The sequence below is a fragment of the Erinaceus europaeus genome, chromosome 11 (genome assembly GCF_950295315.1).
Source record: "Erinaceus europaeus chromosome 11, mEriEur2.1, whole genome shotgun sequence".
NCBI lineage: Eukaryota > Metazoa > Chordata > Mammalia > Eulipotyphla > Erinaceidae > Erinaceus > Erinaceus europaeus.
The window spans coordinates 60,364,303-60,387,624 of NC_080172.1; the positions used below are offsets into that span (position 1 = coordinate 60,364,303).

Here is a 23,322-nt window from a genome sequence, read left to right on the forward strand (position 1 = left end):
TCATGCTGTCTCTGTCTCTAATTTAAAAAAAAGTTAGCTTGGAACAGTGAAGACAAAAAAATTTCTTAAACATTTTTTAAAAGTGGGTGGCCAGGTAATGGCACACCAGGCTAAGTGCACATAGTAAAAAGCACAAGGATCCCACTTCGAGCCCCTGGCTACCCACCTGCAGGGGGGCTGCTGTACAGATGTTCCCACAGTAGGTTCTGAGTTATTCTTCCTTCCAGTGGGAAGTCAGATGGTTAAATTAGCAGCATGTTACTTTTAGCCTAAAATCAACTATCTGGCAAACTCAACCATTCTGGTATATGATGAAGAGCCAGAACAGAAAGTATATTGACTTTAGACTTTGGGATAGAAACTGACATCAGACTTACATGCTGTAGAAGACAGCACTTAATAAGAGTGAGGCCTGACTGCCCCTGCATAAATGTCTCTTCTCTAACTGTCCCAGATTTCAAAGTCAACTGGCATTTAGACCAGGAAAAATATTGGAGATGTAGGTGCCAACTCTCTATTTTCTTGATTCCCAAAGAGGAGACTCCTATCTGAATTTAGTTTCTTTAGAAGATTACATGAAATATATTTAAATGACTGGCTCTGTCACAAATAGAAGCACCAGGAATGTGCCTGTTCCTGCCTGCTGGAGAGATGGTCTGACCTTCTGCACCTTGCCCAACCATCCCCTCTGGAGGGAGGGGGGAGTATTATCAGCAGTAATAAGCTAGGATGGGCTCCCTCCTCAGCATTTTTTCCTAGAGAACTCAGCCCATAAAGTGGACCTATTCTTTCTCTTTAGGCATGATTTCCTGTCAACTCCCAGGTTCCAAAAATCAAACCTTACTACATGGAAGCAACCAAGGTACACAGAACAGATAGAGCTGAGTCAGAAAACCTGAATTTGAGATCACCTCAATTTTTTATTGATTTTCCCTCTCTTGATGCTTTTCACGGTCTGTGATGAAGAGATAGCACCAGCTATCTATTGCACGTGGTTGTTGAGAAGAACAAATGAAATGCAGCTGGTAAAAGCATTTGTAAACTGTAAATTAGTATTACAGTAGATCATATTAGAACATAACTAATAAGCACAAGCATTTTGCAGGAGGTGAGTAGATTGGATGGTGGCTAAAATGTTTACACAATCCCTGTGCATCAAAGCACGCTCCACTTACACTCTGTTGTAATATTTGAGCAATGAAGAAAGTTTTAGTGTTTACCTAAAGCAGAGACAAATCAAAATGAAGAGTCCATTGACTTCAAACTCCCCACTCCAAGCACTAGCTCTTTTTATAGCACCTCAAATAAGCTTAAACCATCATTTGGCAAGAAAAATCACTTTCACAAAGCTTTTGGGCCCAACCCCGTTTCTTGTGAATGTCCATAACATACTTGAAGAAAACAGCTGTGGCTATAAACCTCCCTTTTAACGCTCCTATTTTGCAAAGAAGGGCACTAAGGCTTGAAAATTCACATGTGCATACCTGTGTACACACACGTGCATGCAAACACATACACACATACATCTGCTTCCTATCATTTACTTGGTAATGGATTTGATGCTGGTTTCTGAATTAAGCTAACCCATGCTATTAAAGTCAGAAATGGTGAGATGTTGGTGTCCACCTAGTCAAAAGTTTTCACGCATTATAGTCTTTCAGGTAAGAACTCATTTTCCTGCAAGCCAACTTAGGATGCTGGCAGTCAGCAAAATTCTAATAGCCAGCCTCCCCAATTTCACTCACAGTGTACTATATATCAAGAGTTCCCTGTCTAAATCCTAAGTTCTGGGACACAGATGTGAACAGACCTCAGTGGGCTTCCACTCCCATTTGCCAATAAAACCACCTGAGCCAGTAAATACAATCAAGGGACTGATAAAACTCAGCTGGTTTTTAAAGTTTTATTAGACAGTCATTTAAGAAAGACAAGTGGTAAAACTAAGCCAGGCAGAGGAAGCAGTGTGGATGGCAGGAACAGACTGGTGATGAAGAGTCCTCCTAAATGCCTATAATACAAACAACAGGGTCACAGCACTGAGTCACAGGACAGCTATGAGAAGCCAGTTCCAGCAAGGAGGTGACCAGTGTGTCCCCCAATCCATGGCTACCCAGAGGTTCAGAATGGGACCATACAGAATCTTTGCAGATATAATAATGACTGGTGAAGGTCTCCACTGGTGTCTTTATCAGAAAAGAAGAATAAGAATAAGGAGAAGGAGGAGAAGGAGAAGAAGAAAAAAGACACACACAGAGGAGAATGCCATATGCTGATGGAACAGAGGTCAGAGTGATACAGCTGAGAAGACTGGGAGTTTCTGGCAAACACTAGGCTCAGAGAAGAAAAGAGAGGATTCTCCACAAGTACTGTCAGAAAGACCCTGGCTGTGTTGATCTTCATTTCTGACTTCGAGCCTCTAAGACCTCTGGAGAGAGGAGTCTGCTTTAAGCCACCTAGTGTGTGGCCCTTTCCGATAGCACCTAGGATATGAATGCACTTGCACTTGGAGGGAAGAGGATGGAGGCAGGTAAAGGGCGTGCGGTGGGAGTAAGGTTAACTGTGCCCAATCATAAGTGACATATGATGCTACAGACAGGGCCTACTGCATATCCCTACTGAAAGCCAGCACAGTGAGACCAGTGGCAGGGATGTCTACCCTCACACAGCTGGAAGGAAGGAGTCAGAATCCATGGGGTTTGCACATCACCAGGGTCTAGCAAGGTACAATGTGGGCATGGGGGCCACCCCAGCACTTCTCCATGTCCATCACTGTCCCCACTAAGTCTCCCTGTTCCTCCTTCATTTCCTCCTCTCCTTCCTTGTCAGAGTTATCCTGGGGCTTGGTACCTGAACGACAAATCGACCACTTCTGGCAGCCATTTACTTGTTTTATTTCTTTTTTGACAGAGACAAAAAGGAGGGGGTGCGAAGGGAAAGGCAGATACCTGCATTACTACTCTACCACTCATGAAGCTTTCCCTCTTATAGTCAGGGGCTTGGACTCAGGTCCTTGCTCAAAGTAACCTCTGAGCTCTACTGGGTGAGCCAACACCAACCCTTTCTAAATTGCTGATAATGAGGTGTAACCCTGAGGTGTAACACCTCCTTTGATAATCCCAACAAAGCCACAGTATGTGTGCTCAGAGAAGACCACTCTCAACCCTGAGATGAGCAAGTGAGACTAGAAGTAACAGCTCCAGAAGTAAGAGGTCCTTCTGGTCTTGGGAACTTGACAAAAAAGTTGTCACAAATGTCATATTTTTCTTGGCCAAATATCAAGATCTACTGTGCAGTTCTGGCAACATGGGTATAGTGGCAACATGGGTATAGTCTTTCTAAGCAGGATGATCCTGTCACAGCTGCCTATTTGGCTGTCTGTCTCTTCCACATCAGAGAGACACTGGTAGAAGCTGGTAGGCCACTCCCTCTGGGGCAACTGTGGGACATGTGTTCCTTCAATTTGACAGACCTGGACTAACTTGGACCACACCTGCCTTGCCTTGGCTGGGAACTCAGCTTTCTCGGTGCTTCAAATTGCTGTGCACCAGTCACACCAGATAAACATCAAAGCTCAGATCTCCTAAGAAGCAGACTGATAGGCATAAGGGTACCTCCAGACTTGTTTACCTGGCCTCACAGTCCTGGGTCAGACCCTGTGACTTCAGAAGGGCCACAGGGAGGTCTGGAGTCTGAGTGATGCTTCTGCCCATGCAGCAGAGCTGACACTGGTTCTGCAGAAAACAGTGAAGACACCCCCTTCCAGGTGTCTCCTGGAGTGTCAGTGCTGCAGATAGGCCTGTAATCACACACACTGACCTTAGTCCACATGTATATGGCACCAACCTGGCCAGCAGCAGGAAGCTCGCAGGGGACAGAGCAAGTTGCAGAGTCCCCTGCCTAGAACCTGAGTTTCCCAGTATGGTCAATGAAACAGCCCACATGCAAAGATTCCTTTCCCCATGCAGCCACACCCTGGATGGGCCACTGTGCCTGGTCTGGAAGCAGGGCTGTGGGCCACTTATGGGAAGCCTTCCCAGCTGGGACTCCTGCAGCAAGCAGCTGTACAAATACAGAATTGCAGTGTCCAGCACCTTACACGCTCATTAAAGCCACTTTTAACAGGAGCCTCTGGGCCAAACCACAAACGGCAGCTCTGGGCCTGCCTCGAAATGCTCCCACAGTAAAGCAGAGTCTGAGCAAAAAGCCTCTACACACTTTTAGCTGGCCGTTTTTTGTTTTTTTTTTTGGGGGGGGGTGGAGGTGGGGGGAAGGGAAGACGGAGTGGAGGTGAGGACTAAGAAATATCTTTACTGAAAAGCAGCTGCCCAAGCAAAAAGAGACATTTCTGAAAAGGAGACTGTAGCTGAAGCCATAATGGCTTCATGAACTAACATGAACCAAGACTTCTGAAGGTCAGTTAAAAGCACCCCGCCCCCGAAAAAGCACCCCGCCCCCCGAAAAAACACCCCACAACTACATTTGCAATGACGTGAGGCCCTTTCAGAGACTGTGGGTGCTAGTCTTGAAGGTAGGAGAGGGGTGCAGGACCTAGTTTGATAGCCAAACTGAACTGGCAGTTGGACCACTAGCTAGGATATCATCTGACCCAGAAATCCAGACTTCAGAGTTTAAGAGGAACAGGATAAATCTTGGAATCACTGGGGCAGACATAGCTTCAGGCAGCTCTCTCGTTCCTTTTTAAAAAATTAATTAATTTATTTGATAAGAATAAGAGAAATCAAGAGGGGAAAGTGACAGAGAGGAAGAGAGTGAAGATACCTGCAGCACTGTTTCACCATTTGTGAAGCTTCTCTGCAGGTGGAGTTGGGGGCTTGAATCCAGGTCCTGCACACGGTACCATGTGCACTCAACTGGGTGCATTACCACCCAACCCCTAGCTCTCATTTCTAACTACAAAACTCAAGTGCAATTGAAAACAGAAAGGCTCCCACTCAAACAGGGAGGAGACAGACAAGCCCTGAAGGAACAATATGAGCTCTGTTCTATGTGGGTCAAGATGTGCTCATTGATCCTAGGGCTTCCTGAGGCTCTGAGGTCAAAGGTTATAAGTGTGGGTAATGTCCCTGTCTGAGTCTACCAGAGTTCTATGACAAAGTACTATAGACAGAGGGACTTAAACAACAGAAATTAATTTTCTCATGGTTCTAGAGCCTCAATTTCCAAGGTCAAGGTCTGATTGCTCTGATTTCTGAAGAGAGCTCTCTTCCTGGCCTGCTGGTAGCTGTCTCTTCACTAAGGTCCCCAACACACACACACACACACACACACACACACACACACACACACACACACACACACGGTGCATGGGGAGACAGAGCATACAGGCTCTCTGGTGTGTCCCTTCTTTCCTTCCTCCCCAAGATGCAAATCTTAGCTGATCTATGACCCTGTCTCACATTTTTTAAAGAGTCCCACTTTTAAAGAGTGACACAACTGCATCCACTTCATCCTATCCCTGACCTCCCCAAATTCATCTTTCTTGCATGAACACACTCATTTCATTCCAACAGCCTTATAAGACTTTTTTTTAAGATTTTTAAAATATTTATTTATGTATTTATTTCCTTTTGTTGTCCTTGCTTTATTGTAGTTAATGATGTTATTGTTAGATAGGACAGAGAGAAATGGAGAGAGGACAGAGACAAATGGAGGGGGACAAAGATAGACACCTGCAGATCTACTTCACCACTTGTGAAACCAGCCACTTGCAGGTGGGGAGCTGGGGGCTCGAACCGGGATCCTTGTGCCAGTCCCTGTGCTTTCTGACACCTGCGCTTAACCCGCTGTGCTACCGCCTGATTCACAATCTTATATGTCTTAATTCACTTCAGCATCAACTCTGAAGTCCAAAGTCTTTCAATGCCATATACCAATAGATAAGATATATTCATCTAAATCAAGGTGAGGACAATTCGTCCACAGACAGAACCCTGCATCCATCAATCTGCCAACACTAGACCAGTTACATGCTTCCAAAATACCACAGTGAAACAGAGGGCAGAGATTCTCATTCTAACTAAAAAGAACTTAGAAAGAAAAGAGTAGGGAGGAGTGACAGGTCCTAAGCAAGTCCAAAACCTAGCCAGGCAAATTCCCCTAGATCTTGACACTGGCCTCCTGAAACCAGGTAGGGAGCACAGCATCATTAACATTGCATCTTCTGAGGGGAGGCCTGTGAGAAGGACCTGTGTCCCTAGGCCTGTGCTAGGAGAGCAGCCCAGATGATCTCTGAATCACATTGGAGTCAGTCTTCCCTTCTCATGAAAGATAATACGTGCTCACAAGCTTCCTTCAAACCTCACTACTCTATTTCCTTTAGTCCCACCTGGCAAGAGTACCTACTGGAATAATTCCAACTCTACTTCTGGCTTTTCCTGAGGTAGCTGACAGAATTCCTGGTTTTTCTCTACACCTATTTCCTGATCAAAAGGGATGTTAGAACCACCCATGGTGTTGCTACTGTTTTTACATTAGGCCTAACATTTTCCAAACCTGTCAATTCTAATTCTCTTTTTGTCTGTTTGCTTCACAATTCCTTAAATTCACATTCTACTATAAGCAGGAAGGAAGACCAAGTTGTAGCTTTGATACTTTGCTTAGAAGTCTCTGCTATTGTGCACTTTTGCTTTAAGGTATATGTTTTTCCCTAACTTGTGGATACATGTACATGTGCCCTATCTCATGGGCCCTGGTCTATATCTAGGTTTTGAGGCTTATTAAGAAGTGCACCACTCAAAATGGAATTAAGAAGTCCTATGAGCTAAGAAAGGTTATCACCAGAGTAATGAAGCTGAAGGGTTGACATTCCATACCTGACATCTCTGGATGCAGTCCGAAGTGAAACATGCTGAGATGGTACTGGTTGCACTGATTGGGTTGGGGTCAGCTGATGCATTATCAGTTGGTATGAATTGAGAGAAGCATGCAGGAAAGTGAGCCCTACACTGGAGGTTTCAGCACTGGAAGAAATATGGGTTTTACAGAGAAGGAGTTAGGGTTCCTGCTGTCTTAGGGTATAAGGAGGCAATAGCCCTGCCTCGCCAGAGCCCTGCCCCTCTAGGGAAAGAAAGACAGGCTGGGAGTATGGGTCACCTGCCAATGCCCATGTTCAGCAATGAAGCAATTGCAGAAGCCAGACCTTCCACTTTCTGTACCCCATAATGATCCTGGGTCCATACTCCCAGAGGGATAAAGAATAGGAAAGCTTTCAAGGGAGGGGATTGTATACAGAGTTCTGGTCATGGGAACTGTGTGGAATTGTACTCCTCTTGCCCTATGGTCTTGTCAATATTTTCATTTTATTAATAAAAACTAAATTTAAAAAGTCTCTGCTAAATACCCAAATACTCAGTGAGTTCTAGCTGGAAACACCACTTACACCATGAGGCACTTTATAACAAGGATGGCCTTGCCTCCATTGCCCTATACTAATATGCACCTCCTTTCTGCTTGTGAATTTTGCAGATGAACACATGCAGGCCGACCATCAGTTTCAACTCGGCATAACAACACTACAATCACTAACTTCCCCTGTGTGCAAAGCAACCCAGGAACAAATTCTTCTGAAGCACAGTTGGGTCTGTGATCACTCACCAGACCATCTGATCAAAGGTAAAGGCCAACTTACAAGATACTTGAAGTCTTGATGAAACAAGCAGGCAAAGAAACCCGAGAGTGAAGTCTGCTGACTTGAATTAGTTAGGTACAGTGGAGCTTCAGCAATGTGAACACATCACAGCCTGTGTCATTGTGAACTGACACGCTACTCAGGGGCTGAAATCAGGGTTAGATCTGCATGGGGGTTTCTCTCACCTTGCTGACTGATTATTAGCTATCACTTCTCACTGAAGTTCAGTTACCTCCTTACAGGAGTTCTTTCTCCCACTTGAAATACATTACTTCTGTGATAGCTGAGGAAGAATAATCAGTGATCAAATTTTCTGGGAGCTATATGGGAAGAGTAAGCAGACTCTAAAGAAGAGCTTGAGCTATTGGAGGGAATCTGCCATGTCCTGGCTCCTAATAAATGTACCTTCCCCATCCCTTGCAAACCTCTCAGATCTTGGTTGAGCTGCTGACTTTATATTTAATCAAGAGAATGCAGTGTTAAGTCCTCAGTTTAAGGCCTAAAAGAGCTGGAAGTTTCTGCTGCTGAGATGTTGGGAGCCCTGAAAATGAAGGGACTTCTTCCCCAGGCAGGAGGCCCTCTGGGAAGGAAGTGGAGCAGAGAGTAAGTGGGAAGAAGCCCAGCCTGACTGGCTCAACTTGTAACTGCAGCCACAGGCCCACAGGCCAGTAAAGGATCCTCACCTGAGTCCATCCTGCAGGCCAAAGAACAAAATAGTAAAATGCTAGGCTAAGATACTAAGTTTGAGGGTGGTTTTACACAGCTCAAAGAGGTCTTCTTTGCAAAGTGCAACATACAGGATGTTAAAAAAGTGTTTGGCCAGAAAGGTTCCAACTTACTCTAGTGTTTCCATTGAGGAGGTTTAGCTTATGGATAGAATGAAAGGAGGAATGGAGTGAATGAGTGGCCACAAAGTGTAAGCTAGCTGCCACTGGCAATCCTCTTCCCTCCTTCCCAGCTCTAATACACTGAGTTCAAAGGCATAGAAAATGCATACTAAAATAGCTAGCACCCAGCTGGCTCTTGGTAAGGACTCAAAAAAAAAATGCTGACAAGCTGGCTCATGCACCCCTACCGCAGGGGTGTGAACATGAACACCTTTCCAGAGGCACTGTGCTGAGAACTAGAAAACCAGGTTCAAGTCCTGGTTCCCACAGGATCAAATTGTGTAGCTTAACTTTTTCATGCCTCAGTTTCCTCATCTGGAAATTATGGTAATTAAGCTTATCTTGCAGGACTGGTGAAGATTAACTGAGCTTTATATTGAAGAAGAAGAGGAGGGGGGAAAGGAAGGAGAGAAGGAGGAGGGAAAGAAGAAGAAAAGTTGAAATGGTACTTGGTAGGCAGTAATGACCATGTAACCCCTTTTTAAAAAAATTATTATTATTATTATTATTTTGCCACCAGGGTATTTCTGGTGCTTAGTGCCTAGACAATGAATCCACTAATCCCAATGGACTCTCTCTCTCTTTTTTTTTATAGAGACAAGAGAAATTGGGAGGGAGGTGAGGCAGGGGATAGAGAAGGAGAAAGAGTCACCTGCAGTACTGCTTCACAGCTTATGAAGATTCTCCCTCCAGGTGGGGGCTAGAGGTTTGAACTCAGCAGGTCTTTGCACCATCTGGTCCCAGGACTACGTAACCCTTAATTGTTATTTGTTACTGTTGCTTTGCATCTTGGAGCCAATCAATTACTCTAGTTTCTAAATCCAGATATTCCTATAGAGCTATCAATGGAGAACAGTTATTCACTAGAGTAATTAAATGTCATCTTTAGTCTCCTTTCACTTTTCTGCTGGGTTTCTTCCTCCAAAAATAAGTCAGAATAAATTTACTAATCTTTGAAATCACGAGAAAGTTAGCAACTTCCAGTAAGAATCAACCAAGAAAGAGAAAATGAGAGGAGAGCAGAGAATTACAAAGGAACTGTGTCAGGCTCAGTATGCTCTGAAGAACAAAAGGATCCAGAAGAAGGAGGCTGGTTCTTTGGGACCTTGAGCTTGTCCTTCACCAATAAGAGGTGACATATCCCATACCACCTGCCCACACCCCAGCAAGGAACAGAACAAGTGGCCCAGCTTCTGAAAAGACCTTTATAATCTCTAAACCACCAAGCAATGGTGAGGAAGTACCCTAACCTACTTACAGCATCTCATTTTGTACAACAATAACCTTTTATGCCTCTGGAAGTTTTCATACAAGCCCAGAGCCCCATTCCTGCCAACATGCAGGGGCCCTGCAGTGGACTTTTATGAGAGTTAACACAGAGTGTATTTTCTTATAGAAGCTAAAAGAAAGGCATTCTTTTGACAATTCTCAAAAATAGCTAGGTCAGTTCAACAGAGCCAGCTCTGGAAACAAAACAGAAAAAGAACTCGCCATGGTTCCACACGTACAACCCTAGAGGTGGCTGCTCCAGGAACAGCTTTACATCAAGAGAGCATGGGACAGCCTGCGGTTCTGGCTGGCACTGCAGGAAGACCTGCTACCCTGAACCCTACAATTCAGTCTTTCTCTGTTCTGATTCTCCTTTCTGTCTGTCTGTTGCTGAACTTTACAAAAGGACTCAGAAGTTATATTTCTGGCCTGGTGATACATCCATTCACTGCTGGGTTGAGGACAAATTTAGCTCTGGGATTGGTGGGTAAGGGAGCCCACATGGTGCCAGCCGAGAGGCCATGCTGCCCCAGCTCTAACAAGAGTGGCTGTCACATGGGCAGGGAGGCCAGCACGTGTGAGGGCTCCATGTGTGAGAAGTGGCGCTCTATCCCAGTTATCTTCCACCCCACCATCAGTGTCTCTCTGAGCAAATAAGAGGGCCTTATAATGGCAGGAAGAGGCAGAAAACAAAGTGTCCAAAGACAGACACTGAGTTGATGAAAGCTTGACACACTTGGGTCTCCTTGGGCAGCTGGGGCCAGCAGTTTCAGGGCTAGCAAAGAAAGACTGGGCAGTGGCTGGATAACCATAAGAGGCTCACAGCAAGCTTTCAGGTCATACAGAGAATCTGTCCTGCTTCCTCCACCCAGGCCTGCCATACGGCCAGTGAAGCTAGGTGGTGAGGTGCAAGGGCTACTGCTGATTTTCTGGCCATACCACAGACATATTGTCCCGGGGCTGTCTTGTTTACCCACTCCACCCTCAATCCAGGGTGCAAAAATCAACCAGTCTTAGGGGGAAGTGCCACATGGAAGCCTCTGGAAGCCCCACCAGGCTGGACTACTTATGTGGCCTTCCTCCACAGGTGGGCTGAGTTCTCCCCCACAAACTACAGCATCCTCACTACTGGCCTGTATCTTGGCTACTTACAATTACAGTCTCAAATATCATTTCTCTCCACTGCAGCCAGATAGATTTCTCCTCTCCTGAGCCATTAGCAAAATTGTCCTGCCCCAAGGCCGATGGTTTCTCACTAGGTATTAATGATGTTACTGCCTGCAATTCTCCACTACCCTGTGCTCCCACCACCCACACCCAGGCCTCTATCAGTGTCTGTCCACTGTACAGGGGTGTCAAAGTCTTCTACCAAGTGACTGTGAGCTTCACAAGTCCTAGAAGAAAGTTTAGAAGAAGACAATTATCCCTGGGTCTGTGGGAGTCCAAGACTGGGTTCTGCACTTAGCAAGCACTTAAGACATGTCTGCTTATCACTCACCAATGTGAAGTAAGGGGAAAGAACATGCTGAGATGAGTAAGTCAGCAGTGATTTACTTGCCATCAGAGCTCTAGCACTCCCACATATCTGTAAAGGACTGGAAATACTTGACTTGGCCAAGAAGGACATGTTAATGAGACACTGATCCCCTTCAGGGTTGGAGCGGCTACAGCCTCGAATGCTCAGTCACCCAGTCTCCAGCTGTATGATCCAAACCAGAGGAAAGAGGGTATCTGCCAGCAAAGAAAGTTTGGCAGGGGTGACCCATCAGCAAACCAGGACTGGGCCACTTCTGTGACTTCCAACCAAGTAGATGACAAGGCCCATCAATCTGATGTCCATGAAGGTGCCCTTGTCGATTTTAGCTGCCCTACCTACTACAACAGCAGTAATAGCTACAATTAGTTAAAAACTAAGTGTGTGCCATGTACCAACACAAGTCCCATGTATCAGCTATATTGTCCAAGGAGGCAGGGGAGCTCAAGGAGAGAGTCAAGTCAGGTATCCTGGGCTACTCACTCACCAGAGTGCTAACTGTGTACTACATTCCAGGTCAGGCACTGAGGTTGCAGTGATGAGTAAGGCATAGTCCTTGACTTCAGAGTTTATTGGAGAAAACAGATGGAAACCACACTACTTACTAAACACAAAGTAACACATGCCATCATTGAAAGATTAACTCAAGGGTTGGCTTCAGGTAACTCCTGAGTAAAGCTAATCATATTGTCTTGCTTAAAAAGTCCTAAACTCTGAAGTCTTTCTCTGTAATACCTACATCTGAGGTTCTATGAAAACAAAACAAACCCTATAAAATCCTCACCATAGGTAAACAAAAATTTAAATTAAAAATTATCACTTCTCTTATTCCAAGCATGAAATATATTTCAGGCATAGATTTAAAGCATTTCATTTCAATCTCCAACCACCTCTTGCATACATTCCTGAAACATTCAACCATTACAACATTTGGAGTCTCTTATCTGCATTTGATTCTTTACTGATGGGACATTAAGGTAACTATGTAACCCACTGCACAAACCAAGATTCCTCTGAGAGTGGAAAAAAGAGGAATGATTAATCCCACTGAGTGACCCAGAAGGTAGCAAAGTGACTAGAGCACTGGATTTTAAAAGCATAAGGTCCTAAGTTCAATACCTGGCATCATGTGAGTGTCTAAGAGATAGACTGGTTCGTGTTCTCTCTCTCTCCTCTTTCGCATGTTAACAAATAAATCATCTTAAAAAAAAAACTTGGATAATGGAATAAGTCAGATGTGCCATTTCAGGAAGTCAGCTGAACATTTTGCCCACCATTCACTGGGGCATGTTTGACAGACATTATTATCTATCCTGTCCCCACTGCTTGTGGGTGTTACCAACAACTTTGAGAGCAGTCCCAGGAAAACCCAATGTGAATGAGAGGAAGCAAATATCCCACTTCATCCAGAAGTCAAGAAAGTCCATATGTATCAGTTCTACCTCCCTGCAACTCCTCCCCAAGCCGAAAGAGTCAGAAGACCTGGCTTCTGGTCCTTGGCACCTTTCATCTATCACACAAAGGCTTGCTGCCTTCTAGCAAGATAAGCAGTCGCTCCCACCTCCCTGATGTCCCCTCTTACCTTAGGTGTCCCAGGCTATAGAAGCGAGACTCGCCGTCAGTAGAGCGGACCACCTGCAGCGTGAACATAGGCTGCAGCTGCCTGAGCTCCAGCAGGACAATGGCCAAGTAGTGGATGAACAGGAGCGCATCCACCAGGGACACTGCATACTGCACAATGCCCTGGTAGTTTCGGTCCCGAGAGTCCAGAATGCGGACCCCATAAAAAAGCCAATAGGAAACCACAAAAAGAAAGATGAGGACCAGCAGAAGGGCCCGGAACACAAACACCCGTGGCATGTCGGCTCGGGGCTTGCGGAAGAAGAGTGCCCAGGTTCCAATGAGCAGGATGAGAAGCTTGAATGCTACGGAAATAAAGAGTCCCTCACAGATGGGGCCACAGGTATCAAGCTCATCCCGCCACAGGATGGGGGGCAGCAGAATGAAGGCAATGGGGGTGAGGAAAACTAGAAGTCCCAGGAAGGCAGCCACTGTCAGGCCCAAGTAGCGTTTGCAGTCCAGGCCCACACTGTCCTCCATGTCCTTGCTGATCCTGGCAATGTCCTCCTGTGATATGCTGTGCTCTGAGGTGCCAGTGATGGCTGTGGTGGTCTCTCCCCAGTTGTCATCCTAATGGCAAGAAAACAAGAAGGTGAAGACATGGCTGGTCAATAGTGGAAAGCCACAAAGCAAACACTGACAGATGGCCCACCTCAGTGAGCCACACAGGTGTGCACACACGCGCACACACGCACACACATGCGCGCGCGCGCGCACACACACACACACACACACACACACACACGATTCCTAGAAAATGAAAGCTTGACTCTTTATATACAGGATTGTGTTGTTTCAGGTGTCAACACTGCAGGCCAACATTTTCAGGTAAATAGAGATAGGGCCTGTGTAAATGCTCACTTGTATAGTGCAATGCTTTGCCATGTGTGCAGCCCAGATTTGAGCCTGGATCCCCACCACACTGAAGGAAGCTCTGGTGCTGAGGTCTCTTTCACTCTATCACTATCTCAAAAAATAAAAATAAAGAAGAAAGAGATGAGATGGTAAGGGAAAATATAAGGAGAAATCTTGACTGGAAATGGTAAATTGAACCAAAGCAAAGGACTCTGGGGAAGTAGGGAGAGGGGCAGAATGAAGGGGGCATTAGGATCCTGGTGTATGAAGGGAGGAGACCTAGGTTGAGGAAGTGAGTGTCTTCTAGACGAGATGAAAGGTTGTACTTATGTGTTAAGGACTTTACTGTAAACCATTACACCACCTCCATAAAGTATAATTTTTAAAAGAAAAAAGAATCAGAGGGAATGGCACCACAGAACCAGTTTCCAAAGCAGCGAGGGCAGAACATAACCTGGGTCACATCTGTGGCAAAACAGTTGCACTATACCAGTGAACTACCTTAATAGTTCTATAGGACTATTAAAAAAAAAAGATAAGAGGCAGAGAAAAAAGGGAAGGAGAAGGGGAAGGGGAAGAGGAAGGGGAAGGGGAAGGGGAAGGGGAAGGGGAAGAAGGGGAAGGGGAAGAAGGGGAAGGGGAAGGGAAACAGACCACAGCACCAAAGTGTTCTTCAATGCAGTAGGGACTGGGCTCAAGCTTGGGTTATACATATGACCAAACAGCACATTATCTATGTGAGCTATTTTGTTGTCCTAGGATTTTTTTTTTCCATTTAACCTGAAAAAATTTTCATTGACAGTTTTCAGAACTGTCATATATTTTCCTTCTCAAGCAGAGGGAAAACAAAACATGACCTAACCTGATGTTGGTTGGGTGATTCATTATTATGTCATGCTTAAGTCCCTGAGAGCATCCAAGGCTCTGGGGCTTTGGGGCTATAAGAAGTGATTCTGAGAGCCCAGGCATGGGGGGGGGGGGGGGGGTTGGGTTTATACAAAGAAACCCTCCCTTTGCATTTTTTCCCTCCACTAGTGGCTGGGTTATAAAGGCATACAGAGTCCAACTTCCAGAAGTGGGGAATATTATTAGAATATCTAGCAGTTCTGAAGAGCATAGCGCATAATGAGGGAACTCTTCTTGCTATGTACAAATCAAACTTTAGGAGTAACCAGTACATACTTTTATTAAAACTTCTGCAATGGTTTCAAGACATATTTGATAAGTATCAGTATCAAATAGTTACAATCTCTGACAAAAATTTCTCTCTGAGCACTAAGCCAAATATAAGCATCTATGGTCAGGATAGTTCAAAATCCTCCCTGAAACACATTATTCTGGGAAACTAAACATCAAGGGCCAGGAGGAGCTAGGATTGTGAATCTGTCTTTTCTTTCCCTGCATTCTTTCTCTTTTTAAACTCTGAGGTTATTTCTAGTTGGAAAATTCAGAGTCTTTATTTAACAAGACCAGTTGCTAGGATTTTAAATGATTTTGCCATTTCACTTGTAACTTTGACTCTGCTCCAAAGCAACAACAGAGAAAGAAGACAATAAAAAGCCTCATAGAGTGGAACCTTCCAATGGAGAGGATGGGATATGGAACTCTGGTGGTGGGAGTTAAATGGAATTGTATCCCTCTTACCCTACAGTCTTGTTAATCATTATTAGATCACTAATAAAAAAGAAAAGAAAAGAAAAGCCTCATAGAGTCCAAAGGGTTTGCTTCAAAGATTTGTGTGTAACATTTAACTTCTGAAAGCAGTCAGATATTGGCACAAGTTGGGAGAAACTAAAGCATAAGATAATTTTCATATATATATTTAGTTAGTTAGTTAATTAATTATTGGTTAGAGTTACAGAGAAACTGAGAGGGGAGGGGAAGGTAGAAAGGAAGAGAGACAAAGAGATACCTGTAGCAGTGCTTCATCACTCATGAAGCTGTAGCCCTGCAGGTGGGGACCAAGGGCTTGAACCTGGGTCCTTGTGTACTGTAGAGTGTACACTTAACTAGGTGCATCACCACCTGGCCCTCTTTTATATTTTTTGTTATTTATTTATTTAATAGGACACAGAGAAACTGAAATAGAGAGGGGAAGAAGAGATAAGGAGAGAGGGAGAGAAAGAGAGGGAGAGAGACCTACAGCACTGCTTCACCACTTACGAAGCTTCCCCCATGCAGGAGAGGACTGGGGGCTTGAACCCACCACTGCCTGGCCTCCAAAACAACAATTTTCAAACATGTAGTTTAAGTAAATAATTGAACCAGCAAGATAGAGATCTCACAACCAAATAACCTTAAAATCTAATTGATTAAAAGCACAGGCTATAGAAGAAGCAGTAGTTAAGGAGGCGAAGTTCCTGGCTTAATAGCAAATGGTGCTTCAGCTTAGAAAGTTTGAAGTATCACACACCAAAAGAAACATCACCGTTTAAGACAATAGCCAGAAGCATCCAGAAATGTCAAAGGTTGGTGGTGGAGACACGACATGGTATAAACAGGTCTGACAGCTCCATATACATTTAAATATAATTAATAATATGTCAATAATTCCACTCCCAGGTTTTTATCCAAAATAAACATGTCTACAAAAAGATTTGTGTAGGAGCCAGGTGGTGGTGCTCTTGTTTGAGTGCACATGTTAACCTGCAGGGAATGAGGGATGAAGCAGTGCTGCAGGTGAATCTGTCTCTTTCTCTGTATCTTTCCCCTCCCCCTTGATTTCTCTCTGTTTCTATCCAACCAGTAAATAATAATTAAAAAAAATTAAAAGACCTGTATAATGTTAATCATTATAGCTCAAACAGTACAAAAGAATATTTTTTTTAAAAAATGCAAGACATTCATATACTACTACTCAGCAAAAACTAATCAACTGTTGAAATTTATCAAAATACCGTAACTGGATCTCAAAATCATTATACTCAGTGAAAAAAAGTCTACAACAAAAGAGTATGATTCTAATTATATCACATTCTAAAATAGACAAAACTAATCTACACTGACAGAAATCAAACTAGAGCCAGTTAAGATAGCTGGCTACTTTGCCAGACACCTACTTTGCCATGCACACAACTCAGGTTCAAGCTCCTGGTTCCCACTACATTTGGGAATCTTTGCATCTATGGGATCTCTCTCTTAAATTCTCTCTCTCTCTCTCTCTCTCTCTCTCAATCTGTCTCTCTCTCTCTCCTCTCTCTTTCTGTCCCTGCTGTCTTTCAGAGTTTACCTTGGAAAGGTGTGGATAGAGATGGAAAGGACCACACTGGGAAGAAGATAACTTTCTAGAATGGCAGAGATAGATAGACAGACAGACAGACAGACGGACATATGGATTATGAGTTTATTCAGCAGTTAAATTATGTCAAGCTACACACTCAAGATCTGTTTATTCCCTTGGTGTATGACTTAATTAAAAGAAGATCATCAATAAGGGAAAAACTTGAAAGACAGCTTATTTAAATGTAAGGTGAGTCTGTAGGCAACATAAATTAATTCAACTTTGCAACATCCTTAGAAAGGCACTTACTGAGTTCCATGTTTGTACTGGCCCTAATATTCAGTTGAGAATCAATACTGAAATAACTATTACTAGTATATCATAGCCATTTTATGGACTGTCACACACATTATCTGTGTACATGTAACGGCTTAGTTGGGGCCCTGGCCAGACAATGCATGTATTTCAGGAACTGTGGAGTGTGTCCAAACACGATTTGTGTACAGCACAGCCCTTGTCCATTTTAAGACCATGTGCAGATCTGTGTCTTAAAAAAAAAAAGTATGTGTCCAAAGTGTCCTCTCTGCTATAGGTTTTTTAGAAAAGATCTAAACTCTTGGGGCCGAGTGGTGGTGCACCTGGTTGAAGGCACATGTTACAATGTGCAAGGACCCAAGTTCGAGTCTCCAGTTCCCACCTGCAGGAGGAAAGCTTTGTGAGTGGTGAAGCAGTGCTGTAGGTGTCTGTCTCTCTTTCTTTCTACCCCCCTCTTCCCACTTTTCTATTTGTCTCTATCCAATAAATAAATTTTAAAAAAAGAAGAAAAGATCTAAACTCCTCTAATCTAGTCACCTAGACTGTGAAAGAAAAAAAAAACAAAAAACACAAGGTCCACAAAGGCTGTAGCTGAGGTCACATAGCTACTGAGCAGTACAGCCTTTAAATGTCTATTTCAATGCATTTCCCATTATGTCCTCCCAGTGTAAACATACCAGATGTAGGGAAGCTGCAGATAAGAAATGTCATGCAATGGGTCAGCAGTACCTCTCAATCTACATCTAGAAGAAAACTGTCCTCCTGGAGCAATTCAGGGTGGTCCCACTCTAAGACTAGCCCCTGGCCCCACATATTCAACCATCCAACTACCCCTTCAATCCTCCTTTGCACTGGCCCTCCCAGAGCTGACCGTCAGTATCACCATAAGTACTAGAGACATTTACTTCTCATTGAATAATCCCTGCATCCAGGCCACAACTGTAGCTTTGAGTTCTGAGAATACCTTGTGCCTTCTGTGGAATTCTAATTTCAGTCCATCTGTCTGCTTATAAATGCATACCAGTGCATACCTATAGCTGCAGATATGTGCTTATCTGCAATCCTATCTCTTTAGAGCTATATATGCATATGATTTACCTGGGGCCCAGGCTAGACTTGCATATATTTCAGGAGCTGTAGAGTGTGTCCAAACACGCTCTGCTGAGAGCTCAAATGTTTATTTAAACTAGGTGGGCAGCCAGGTAGGTGGAACCCAAAGAGACACACTCATGTGTTTTAAAAAAGACAAGGCCACTATTTAATCATGGGGTGATTTCCCATAAAATATGACTTCCCAGTTTTTCTTAAACATTGTAGGTCCCAGGGAAACCTAGTTTTCCGATTCCTGAGCAATAATTCATATCTGCTCCTCTCACAGAGGAAACACACTCCTGGTGAACACAGACTCCAATGCCACTCACCCTCCATCCCATGTCTTGTCTGCATGACTCAGGGTCAGATCCATTCATCTCTCTTTCCCTCCCAGCCATCTCAGTACATATCCCCCTGCCTGATGACATTCAGGTAGATTATCCTACCCTTTTGCTTTTCTCCCCAACAGGACTTAAGAGTTTCTGGAGAGGGAGTTTCTTATCTCTTCTACTGCTCCACTTTGGAATGAGTCTCAAAGCCTGTAGCCTGTAGCTTCTCCCTCCTCTGCCTTCTGGCTTTGCAGTCTTGCTGGCTTCTTGTCAACACCATTCAAAGCAGCCCAGCGAATCCCACAGTAGAATAATTTGCCAAGCCAGCCAATGGTGGGGCAGGCTGTCCTTACAACAACAAGAAACCAGGGGACACAGATAAAACTAATTAACATGCTAGAAAAATAAAGACAGAAACCCAAGAGAGCCTATTGCAACAAGGCTTAGAAAAACACTGAGTGCAGAGAGGCTTGATCAATTGGCCACATGCTTACAGCCTGCCTTTGAGCCTTACCTGAACTTCCTCTGTCCTGGTGGAGTCATTTGCCAACAGGGGCTCTCCAGTGGGAGCTTGGATGGTGACAGATTTCTCTGATCCCCTGCCATCTTTATTTCGGGGTGATTTGTGTCTCTCTCTATTTCTTTCCCTAGGAAAAGAAAATGAACAAGAGATTCAGCTTGCACTATACATTATAAATTCCACTTCGGATTTAGGAAGTGTACACACACACGTGCGCAAATACAATGTCAATAACTACCCATTGCCACCCCCCATTAAGGAGTGAGCTGATCTTTCTTTGCACCCTATGTAACATGTACCCTCTACTTATTTTCTGTTATTTTAAGACTTAAAACAAAGACAGATACGCCTCTATTAACAGACCTATACCACAAAGCTTAAAATTGTGAATTTCAGAGTTTCTGCAGTAAAGGCACATATATAAAAAAAATTGCTGGCTTAACTTGTACCTTCTAGGACTTTTTATTGGGATGAAACAACAACAAAAAATTTAACATTTGGTCTGTCCAAAAAAAAAAAAATCTGGGACACACTGTCACCCTATACTTTTGGGCAAAAAAAGAAGAATGGAAATTCTAAACCAGTACAGAGAATCATTTACAAATCATTCCTACAGATTCAGCATGAGAAGGCACTCCCATAGGTTCAAGCTGAACTCAGATACCCACAGAAACAAACAAGAGAGCTATGACAAAGGACACTGAGGGGTAGGGTGTGTGTGTGTGTGTGTGTGTGTGTGTGTGTGTGTGTGTGTTCAGGATTGTTAAGAAAAACAAGCTATTGCTTCCTTTATATGACTTCCTGGGTGGTCTTCTAGAGTGAGTGTGAGAGCCCCCCTACTGTGGGCCAGTCTTAAAATTACAAAAGGAATCAATCACTGTGCAAAGCTCAGAGGTCACAAACTGAACATCAGCCACCTATGCAAATTATTATTCGCACCCTAAATGTGAACAGTCAATCCAGGAGCTCCCACAAAAGGAGCCCTCAGCCTCTAGCCCCAAAGCTGCCTTGACATCAGTCTCTTCTTCAAATACTTACCCTCCTCCCCAGGTCTCCCAGGCTGCACAAAAGCACTGCACACAGACTCTGAAGACAAATCAAGCTTGCTTTATTTTTTCCTACCAGATGTAAATTTTACACAAGTTATTCAAGCTCTGGAAACCTCCATTTTCTCATCTGTGAAATGGGGATCATGATAAGAGCACAGAGAGCTCAGCAGGGGAGTGGAGTAAGTGCTTAATGCACAGTAGGTCTCCTTGCTGTTAATTATTAGCTAAGAACAAAGAGTTGTGACTGGACTTTGTGAAGCAGGGTATATGCAAGTTGGAGATAGTTGCAAAAGGAACTTTCAAAACACAATCAAGCACCCTTAACTCCACAAATATCTACTACTAAGCTGCCCGGTGGAGATCAAAACAAAACCACAAGCAGATCTCCTGTGGTGTGGTCAAAACCTATCTTATCAATGCCTTCCTAGAGTAAGCCTCGGTCAATTCCTTCAAACAGCCTGCAGGCTGCCCCAGACCCAGAGACTTGCAATGACAGCAGCGGCCTCTAGTCCCTAGAGTGTAGTTTATCAGACTGATAAGATTGCTCATTTAAAGCTGAGAAAGAGAGGAGAGCTGAGTGACTCAGGTCATTTGTTTTAACTAGGCAGAGAAGCAGCCCCTGCTTGTTCAACCAAAGGTTTGTCTCCCAACATCAACCCCATCATGCCTACCACATTCATTCAGCAGTTTGCTACATACTTTATCTTACAAACTTCAATCAGTCTTAGTGAGAGCCCTGTGAGGCCAGACTCAGCCTCCATTTTACAGATGAGAAAACTGAGGTTCAAAGATATATATGACTTCCCAAAGTCAGAGCGAGTAGAACTTCAGGGTCTGAACCCAAATCTGTCCCCACTGTCTTATTCATCCACGATGCCCTGCACTGGTTTGAAGGTTCTGCAGCACAAGCATTCTTTTAAGAATATGTTTGCTTTATTTTATTTTTCTTATACTTGACAGAACAAAAACTGCCGGGCTAGTGTGGGGGTGTGAGGGAGATGACTCAGGTACAGACTCGTGGTGGGGCAATGCAATGTCTTTATTGATCAGAGCGGCCAGGCTTTTAAAGGGCAGACCCAGAAGTGGCAAGTCGGAAATGGAAATCACTAGGAAAGGGGCAAAGAAAGGCAAAAGGGAGCTAGGAAGGTAGAAACTTCCTTAGCAAGTGTTGCAAGGGTTTTAACTGATAGGATTAATATTACCCAGCAAGCAGGGAGAGTCTGGAGGGTAGAAAGAAGATAGATCAAAGGAATGGATTGGTTGGGACTTTTCAGGCAAAACAATGATTATGAAGATAGGCCATAGTATCAGGAATGCAGGGTGCTTTGTGAGACTCCTCACAATTTCTCCACAAGAAACTGAAAGGGGAGGAGAAAGAGAAACACCTGCAGCACTGCTTCAGTGATTGAGAAGCTTGCTCTCTGCAGTTGGGGGCCAGGGGCTAGAACCTAGGTCCCTGTGAGCACAAGCATTCTTAATATTCATCTTCACAATGCACACTCCCACCCCTGATGAGCCAAGCATTTGTAGCTCTGCTAGGAGTTCTGGCTAGATTGTGACCTTGGGGATCATAAAGTGGGTTTTCCCCACTCTGGGTTGCCAGAGACCATTGTCTCAAAAGAGATCCATGGTGAGAGATGACAATTAAGTGCCAGGTCAGCCTTCTGAGTGAACTGCTCAGACTAGAATCACCTATCCCCAACCAGAGGGAAGCAGCATCTTTTCCTTCTTACTGTCCCCACTCTCCCCAGCCCCCCTCACCTCAGTCATCTTCCCTGACACCAGCCAAGTCACATGTCCCCATGAGCCCTTTGTCTATTCACTAGCCCCATGGGTCAAATCTCATGACAGCACAAATTCCACTGGATATCAAAAACTGCTTTCACTGAGTGCCAGTTCCTGGAGCCCGTACATGACCAGGGCAGAGGGCAGGTAGAGAACCACCCAGAACAGGAAACAGCCTCTGCTGGCTCTTAAAGGGTCCCACAGCAACCCACATAAGATTCACACTTCCCCTGGTAGCACTCCAGGGAAACCCGATATGGACTGATTATCGGATAGCCTGGGAAGGTTTCTCCTCCACTAAAGCAGCACTTCTCAAACCTGAGTGTGTAGAGAAACCACGCAGGGGGTGACGGTTTTGTGCAGTCTTGCTGGCCCCACCCCAGGAGGATTTGTCCAGAAGGAAAACTACAGGGATCTGTGTTTTCTCCAGCACCCAGGTGATCAGCATGCAGGTGGGTCAGAATGCTTTTCCTATGGCTCTCCCACCAGAACTGTCCTGAAGGAAGAGGCTGCTGAAGTGACCTGCTTAGAAGTCTGCCTGCTTTGAGAGAAGGTCTTGTGTGCAGCAGGGGCTCAGGAGTGGGAGCTGTGAGCATAAGTATCAGCCTCACAACTTAGGAATGCACAGGGATCTCTTTTAAAATTATTTATGTATGTATTTTGAATAGATAAGGAGAGAAATTGAGATGGAAGAGAGATAGAAATGGAGAGATACTGGTGGCTGGGCACTGGCACACCCAGTTAAACACACATAGTACTAAATGGAAGAACCCACATAAGGATCTGGGTTTGAGCCTCCAGCTCCCCACCTGTAGAGGGAATGTTACACAAATAGCAAAACAGATCTGCAGGTGTCTTTCTCGCTCTCTTTCTATCTCCCCCTCCTCTCTCAATTTCTCTCTGTGCTATCCAATAAAATGGAAAAAAAAAAAATGGCCACCAGGAGTAGTGGATTCATAGTGCCAGCACTGAGCCCCAGCAATAATGCTGGAAGGAGGGAGGGAAGGTGGAGAAGGAAGGAGGGGGAAAGAGAGAGGGAAGGGGAGAGTAGGAGGGAGGGGGGAGAGAGAGAGAGAGACAGAGACAGAAAGACAGTATTGTTTCACCACCCATGAAGCTTCTCCCTTCCCCTGCAGGTGGGAACTAAGGGTTTGAACCTGGGTCCATGTGCACTGTAACATGTGTGCTCAACCAGGTGT

The 23,322-nt window shown here is 44.5% G+C and overlaps 1 protein-coding gene across 1 annotated transcript in view; it reads right to left on the minus strand.

Annotated features, from left to right (window-relative positions):
- Nucleotides 1-23,322, minus strand: part of VANGL1 (VANGL planar cell polarity protein 1) — a 61,753-nt gene that overhangs the window by 20,218 nt on the left and 18,213 nt on the right. The window contains exons 3-4 of the mRNA XM_007525512.2: nucleotides 19,284-19,416; nucleotides 12,921-13,528 (exon numbers count right to left, since the gene is read on the minus strand). Of these exons, the coding sequence (XP_007525574.1) occupies nucleotides 12,921-13,528; nucleotides 19,284-19,416 (741 nt within the window). The remainder of the gene's footprint in view (nucleotides 1-12,920; nucleotides 13,529-19,283; nucleotides 19,417-23,322) is intronic.